General features: G+C 34.7%; 1 protein-coding gene across 10 annotated transcripts in view; it reads left to right on the forward strand.

Moving 5' to 3' along the window:
- The window catches only part of LOC127853385 (putative mediator of RNA polymerase II transcription subunit 26), a 38,310-nt gene extending 34,159 nt beyond the window's left edge, over positions 1–4,151 (forward strand). For 4 of the 10 annotated variants that reach the window (XM_052387877.1, XM_052387876.1, XM_052387879.1 and 1 more), the window contains one exon: positions 1,374–4,151. In XM_052387877.1, the coding sequence (XP_052243837.1) occupies positions 1,374–1,499 (126 nt within the window). In that variant the 3' untranslated portion in view covers positions 1,500–4,151. The remainder of the gene's footprint in view (positions 1–1,373) is intronic. The other 6 variants (XM_052387880.1, XM_052387883.1, XM_052387881.1 and 3 more) reach the window with 4 other exon arrangements.
- The last annotated feature ends 4,115 nt before the right edge of the window (positions 4,152–8,266 follow it).

Below are 8,266 nucleotides of genomic sequence, written 5' to 3' on the forward strand. Positions count from 1 at the left end.
AACTTGCTTCCAAGTTTGTCCGGACTGTGTCTTTTTCATTCATCATATAGTTTTAAACAAATAACTATATAGTTTTAAACAAATTACTATATAGTTTTTAACAAATTACTGCATATGACCACCATCCTAAAACAATGGGCAACGTTTAAAAAACATCTCTCTTCCACAAAGGTCTAGGTCAATCTTAGAGGTCAAGTGTCAAATTTAACCATGAAACAGCTTGTCCATGACTGTAACTTTGTTAATCGTTATGCACTTATAAAAAATAACTTACCACAAATGACCTCATGGTTATGGCGTGTAACGGAAGGTCATGGTCACACTTAGAGTACAAAATTAATAAAGCCATCAATCAGCTTGTCTGGACTTCATAGAAATTCATCTGGCAATTTTAAAATGTTTTGCAACAAATCCACCATAAAAAGACAAATTGTGTGTAATGCCATTCTCCCTGCCTCGAAAGTCAAGGTTACACTTCAAGGTCGCATGTTGAAATTTGCTATAAAACAGCTAGCCAGGATCGTAACTTCTTCATTCATGATGCAATTTATAAATAATTTAATAAAAAATTTCTTCATGCCACCTGTAGTATCTGTCTCCCTAACACAATAGTCAAGGTCGCACTTAATTAAGGCAAAAGGTCAATATTGGCCATTAAACATGTACAACAAATGTTCAACATTCGGAAACAGTCTTCCTATCTCCAAATTGTATGTCACACTTTGAGGGCAATGGTCATATTTGAGCATTATACAGCTTGCCCAGACAGCATGTTCATCATCCATCATGCAATATTACAATACCTTTGTACAAATGCTTACCATGTACACAGTGCTTGTCCTCTTTACAACATCTTTCCTTACTCAAAGGTCAAATCACACTTAAAAGGTCAAATGTCCAGTATGTCTGGACTTAAACTTCATCATTCATCATGCAATTTTCAAAGTAATTTACAAAAAAAGTGCTGTGTACAAGTACTGTGTCCTTTTAAAGGCCAAGGTCACAAAACCTCATGGAAATGCTTAGTTAAGACAATCTTACTTGTTTAGCAATGCATATCTTTTCTATAAACTTAAGTTTTTATGATACAAAGTTTAGCTTCTTCTGACACAAGCACATTCATTTTCTGATGTAAAGAGCACCTCTTTTCACATGCTAGTTAGTTTTTACCTTTGACTTATTTACTGAATACAAAACAATCATAAATAAACTAAATTTATATAGTTTGTTATGCTTTATTTATTGGTTATTTTCCATGCAGCTATTAATATTATTTAGATACATGTGTGTATTACTAAATATTAAATGTGCATCTTTGTTCGAGATCACTCAGAAATTACACAATCTCCAATGATGCAAGCACTATTTTCCAGGTCAGTGGGTTCAAAGGTCATGCGCCACTGAGTGCCCAGCGCAGAGTCATCGAGACAGGAAATCATAAAGCAAAACTCCGTATAACATCCGCAGCGTTGAAACGTAACATCCACAGACAGCAGTAGCACCCAACTAGAGATTTCAGAAATTTTACGATGATACCTTGATGAAGTGAGGTCTTTTCTGGAATACTTTCTGACTGCAATAACTTCATTCGACTATTTGTTATCCTTTTTAGCAATTATTCACATATATGTTTCTTGTCTGTCGATTGACTCATAATGCCTAAATAACCTGATGACTCGGTTACAGTGGATTTTCTGCTGGTTACTGTATAGAATGAGCACCTCAGAATTGCAATAAAGACACAAAAAATTAAGGAAATCTGCAAAATCAAATAATTAACCCTTTGCATGCTGGGTAATTTGTCTTCTGCTAAAATGTCGTCTGCAGAATTTCTAAAATTAGCATTTTCTTCGATTTTTTTCAAAGAATACTATCAGAATAGCAAACAGTTTGGATCCAGATGAGACGCCACGTTCTGTGGCGTCTCATCTGGATCCAAACTGTTTGCAAAGGCCTTTAAAATTCAGCTCCAGCGCTTTAAGGGTTAAAGAAAACTGTGAGGCTTAATAAAATTGATTTAAATCATTTAAAGCTTAAATTGATTCAGATATGCTTGATGGACATGCTGTATAGATACAGTAGTTCAGTATCTTTGCATTTATTTCTGTGATACATGTACGTATTTTTGTCTCAGAAACTCTGAAAGAGCTGTTCTGAAAATTGAGCAGTGATCTTTTGTTATTATTATCAGAGCCTTCTGCTTACCTCATGTAATTGTTAAACTATGGTTGTAAATTCTTGCAACAAAGCCAACATGTCTCCAGTTCTATTATATATGGGCCGTGCTCTTTGAAAAGGGGGTTTAATGCATTTGCGTAAAGTGCCGTCCGAGATTAGCCTGTGCAGTTTGCCCATGAAAAAGATTTTTGCGAAGAAGAGACTTTCTGTAAAAGAAAAATATCATTAAAGCGGAAAGTGTCGTCCCTGATAAGCCTGTTCAGTCTGAGTCAACACTACGCACATGCATTTAACCCCCTTTTCACACAGCACGGCCAAAATGTTACAATCATTCATTAGAAGCTTTAGTATTTATCTACTGGAATAGACAGGTAATTATAATAAAATTTGAAACTAATAAACTAGTGATTCTTTAACCAGTTATTTTAATGTGATTTTTAGCGAGGCTGTTTTCGGAGAAAACCCGAGCTATTGTCATAGCCAGCGTGTCCGCCGTAGGCGTCGTGCTAAAACCTTAACATTGGCTCTAAAATCAAAGTGCTTCCACCTACAACTTTGAAACTTCATATGTAGATGCACCTTGATGAGTTCTACATGCCACACCCATCTTTGGGTCACTAGGTCAAGGTCATTGTGACCTCTAATATCAAACTTTAACATAGGCTCTAAAATCAAAGTGCTTTCACCTACAACTTTGAAACTTAATATGTAGTTGCACCTTGATGAGTTCTACATGCCACACCCATTTATGGGTCACTAGGTCAAAGGGCAAGGTCACTGTGACCTCTAATATAAAACTTTAACAAAAACCTTAACATTGCCTCTAAAATCAAAGTGATTCCACCTACAACTTTGAAACTTAATATGTAGATGCACCTTGATGAGTTCTACACGTCACACCCATTTTGGGTCACTAGGTCAAAGGTCAAGGTCACTGACCTCTAAAAAAATAATAATTCTGACCAGCTTTTGCAGCCGAGCGTGGCACCCGTTATGCGGTCCTCTTGTTTAACAGATGTTTATTTTACATATAATGTTTATTAGCTCACCTGAGCACAACGTGCTCATGGTGAGCTTTTGTGATCCCCTTTTGTCCATCGTGCGTTGTCCTTTGTGCGACGTCAACATTTGCCTTGTTCACTCTCTAGAGGCCACATTTATTGTCCAATCTTCATGAAATTTGGTCAGAAGATTGGTCTCAATGATATCTTGGATGAGTTCGAAAATGGTAACATTTGCTTGAAAAGCATGGCTGCCAAGGGGCGGGGCATTTTTCTTTATATGGCTATATATGGCTATAGTAAAATCTTGTTCACTCTCTAGACGCCACATTTATTGTCCAATCTTCATGAAATTTGGTCAGGAGATTGGTCTCAATGATATCTTGGGTGAGTTTGAAAATGGTAACGTTTGCTAGAAACACATGGCTGCCAAGGGGCGGGGCATTTTTCCTTATATGGCAATATATGGCTATAGTAAAATCTTGTTAACTCTCTAGAGGCCACATTTATTGTCCGATCTTCATGAAACTTGATCAGAAGATTCATCCCAATGATATCTTGGACGAGTTCCAAAGTGATGCCGGCTGGTTGAAAAACATTGCCGCCAGGGGGCGGGGCATTTTTCCATATATGGCTATAAATGGCGATAGTAAAATCTTGCTAACTCTCTAGAGGCCACATTTATTGTCCGATCTTCATGAAACTTGGTCAGAAGATTTATCCCAATAATATCTTAGAAAGGTTCGAAAATGATGCCGGTTGGTTGAAAAACATGGCTGCCAGGGGGCTGGGCATTTTTCCTTATATGGCTATAGTAAAGCCTTGTTAAAACTCTAGAGGCCACATTTATTGTCCAATCTTCATGAAATTTGGTCAGAAGATTGGTTTCAATTATATCTTGGATGAGTTCAAAAATGGTAACGTTTGCTTGAAAAACATGGATGCCAAGGCTTTTTCCTTATGGCTATACATGTATATGGCTATAGTAAAATTTTGTTAACTCTCTAGAGGCCACATTTATTGTCCATCTTCATGAAACTTGGTCAGAAGATTCATCCAAATAATATCTTGGATGAGTTTGAAAAGGATGCTGGTTGGTTGAAAAACATGGCCACCAGGGGGCGGGGCATTTGTCCTTATATGGCTATACATGGTACAAACAGAAATCTCAAACTTAAATTCAAGTACTTTCCAAGAACCTTTCAAGGCCAAAGTTTCATTTTCAAGGCCGAGAACCGTATGTTAGTTTCCTTTAAAAATGCATTTTCCATTTGCTTGGATTGGTCTTGTTTAAACTTTCATCAAAAGACACTGAGTACGGTCCACTTATAGAACTATCAAGTAAAGTTTTGAAATGTTCAGTTAGCCCAATAATGGCCACATATGCTGTCTCCACAAGAAAATTTCTTTGCTATGGTACTGTCAAGGAACATAACCTGAATTAACTTTGTAATGTTTTTATTGGAATTAAAGGATTGATGTGTGCAAACGGTATGCAATACCCACAATACATCTGCTTTCAACATATCATATTTTGTAACGAATTTATCTATGGATGTCTGAGAGTTTGATACTGCTGCTGATGGTTGTGAAGGTCCTGGAGTTTGAATATCTACTATCTGCACACTCTCTGTGGCTGTGCCTTCCTGGTTCGACACAGATGGGCTGTTGTTGTTTATGTCCGTTTTAGATTTAACAGTTTTAACAATAGTACCTTCCTGTTTCACAAAAAACACATCACAGAACCCTGTTTGATTCTCAATTTCATGTTTTCTTTGTGGGTTTCCCCTTTCTCGTGTCTTTTCAAAGCGCTTTCCCCCATCCCCCCCGACATCAATGGTTTTCATACAGACCCGACAATGTGCTTTTCGAATGTCATTTGCTTTCTGTATCAAGGAATATACAGTTAACCACCCTGGTTTGAAACGACACTTCCCCATCGCTGCGTTTTCACTCGCGAAAATTGATCACAATAGAGAACCTCTGACGTAGTACACATAATCTGTGACGTATACACAAAACGTTTCGTACTCAATAGTATACGAAACTTATATTTCATACTCAACTTTTTGCGCGAAGGAATTTATGATAAATTATCGTAATATTTCCCATGTGAACGATTTAAGTTTATAATGAAAGCGATGATAAAAGTAATTTTGAGCAGAAATAAACATTATCAAGGCTTTTTTGCATAAAATAAGCACTTTTCAAGCATTTTTTCTAGGCCAACCTTTGTTCAAGGGCTTTTCAAGCCTAGGACTCGTTTTCAAGCACTATTCAAGCCCTGTGCGAACCCTGCTATAGTAAGACCTTGTTAACACTCTAGAGGCCACATTTATTTTCCGATCTTCATGAAACTTGGTCAGGAGATTTGTCCCAATAATATCTTGTAATCTCAGGTGAGCGACTTTGGGCCTTTCAGGTCCTCTTGTTCTGTATTGGTGTTTACCATTATGTATTACCAGTTTTATATTTTGCTTTCGAAAGTAAGACTTGAATGCAATGAAAATATGAATGGCAATAAGTGTAACCTAGAAGTAAATAAAACTAAATCTTGGTTGCATCACAATATGTATTGTAACATTTTTCTAACATTCCATTGCATTATAACATGGTGCATTGTATCTGCAACTGTACCTATACACAAAAAAGCATGATAAATATAGACTGTTCCTAACAAAGCAAAATACAAACACTTCAGATATTGACATCATTCTTTTAATATTTATCAAAGAAAGCAGTCAATGAGAAGTTGTATTTGAATTAGTTACTTCCCTTAGATCTGCTTGTAAAATTAATGTGGCTTTTGATACTCCGTAAAGCGCATCGTTTAAAGAGTTCAGTCATTTGTTTATAAATAGAAGTTGCCTTATTTGTTTTACATATTTATTTACCAATTAGATTTTAAAATATATTCCCACAGTGCACAAGTTAGACAAAACTGCACATACACTAAACTTTCTTTTATTTTATGATGTTTATTATGTACATTCCATGTTCGATACTGCTGCCTGTGGTTAGGATTTGGGTTTTGAAGCAACTCGATACATGTGGTATTGTTGAGTTGATAATTTTTGTAACACAGCAGTTGCTTTCTTGAATTGAAGATAATGTACAATTTCATAAATGATTTCTTTTCAACTGTCCTCTGGTGATCTGTTCAAATGTTTGTGAACTGCCAGAAAGAGAACCCTGGTCTTACGGACTTTAAAAACATCTTTCATTTATGTTGTATTGAGAAAAAGACAATGCTTATGGTTTTTGGTCGATTTCGCTGGAATAATGACATGAAAAATATTTAATTGCTAGTTTTCACTGTTTGAAATATTGAATTATATTTTATAACCACCTATATGTCCCTATTAAGGCTATAATAAAACAACAGAAAAGCATTAAATAAATATTTGTTCCTTCATAATTCAATGCAGATGGCCAGTGTTCACAAAGCTCTGAAGAGGAATCACTCTTTTAACTCGCGTAAAAGTATTTAGGATGAACTTGTTTATTGTGAAATTCATTTACCACTGAGCATGTTAAAGGGTAAAATACTTAGCCACTTAATAATGTTCAGTGTAGCTGTAATTGTAACATTTCATGTTATGTGATACAAAATTAAGCAACCACACACTCAGGCGATTTTTTTTGTGGAAGAAAAAAATAAAATAATTTGTTGATCCTAAAGAGCTGGTTAATATTGTCTTGACAATATTGTTGCCTTGACAATATTGTTGCCTTTGATAATTATAATCAAAAGTGTTTTTTCCTGTAAACTGTTCTTGTTGTAGATTTTGAAATAATACAATAGCCTTCCAGATCATGTGTTCATTCCATATACCGACATTTCTCATGTAATATATGTAATGCTTATTTTCTTAAAACATTTTCTTCAGCTTAAAATATAAATAAAATATTTTAGTGACATATTTTATTGACATTTATACACATGTATTATTTTATTTAATATTATTTTTAATCATAGAATGTTTATTGTATGCATAATTGTGTTATGTCCACGCTATTTAATATGTGTTAAATATTTATGATCCTTTATTTTGGATCAAAACCACTGTGATGTGCATCATGTTTATGAATATAGAAAGAAATATATTTAAATCTTTCGTGTTTACAGTTGTTTTAGCAGAAAACGGGAGATTTCCACCCTTCACATTACGAGACGTTTTTCACATTGCGAACTTGTAACTTAAAGGGACCTTGTCGCACATTGACAACTTTTCAAATTTGTATAAAAGATTTCCAACAGAAAAGAATGCTTTGTATAAAGGAACAAAATAACATGTACGACAAAGAAATATACAGATTGAAAAACATTAAATTAGTTGTGCGGAACGGCGTCTAAATTCGAGTATAAGATATAGCAAGACATGTTTCATTTTCATATCTCGACATTATTTGTCTGTAAATTTCTAATTTACGGAAAGTACTTAATAAACTCCACCAGTTCGGTAGATATTGGGACTTAACACATTAATTGAATTCATAAATAAATTTATTTATCCTAGATATATTGGAACTTCCCTCTTATTAAACAGATGTAACACTTCTTGTACCCAATGGAAGTGGAGATTTAAGTTTGTGTTTTACAGATTGTTACAGAGTAAAGCAATATATGTGATGTTTTCTCCTCGCACAGGTACCTCTAGCAAGAATATTTGTGAACTTAACAATACTTTGCATTTCCTTTAACCCCAGAATTCACTACCATGTAATCAAGCAGGCTGTATTTTGTTGTCAAACAAATAACAAAGCTTATCCAATAGTTGACCATATTTATATACTAATGGTGTTGCTTACCATTGACATGACTTTCATAAGCAATCTGATGACTGTTTAAAACCAAAGAAGATTCATCAATGTATTCTCTAGCTATTAAATCTCTGACAGACACTAATTTTTGTATGATGGTGATATTTCGGTGGCGAGTTATATGAGAAATATGTAAATAACACATTTTTAGCTGTGGATATACTGTGAAACCATTATAACATAAATTTGTAGGTGTACCGATTTACTAATTTAAGTTCTTACCAAATTATTATGTCCAATGTTTAAAAAATAGAATTGAATTA

This window comes from Dreissena polymorpha, chromosome 12 (genome assembly GCF_020536995.1).
Source record: "Dreissena polymorpha isolate Duluth1 chromosome 12, UMN_Dpol_1.0, whole genome shotgun sequence".
Lineage (NCBI taxonomy): Eukaryota > Metazoa > Mollusca > Bivalvia > Myida > Dreissenidae > Dreissena > Dreissena polymorpha.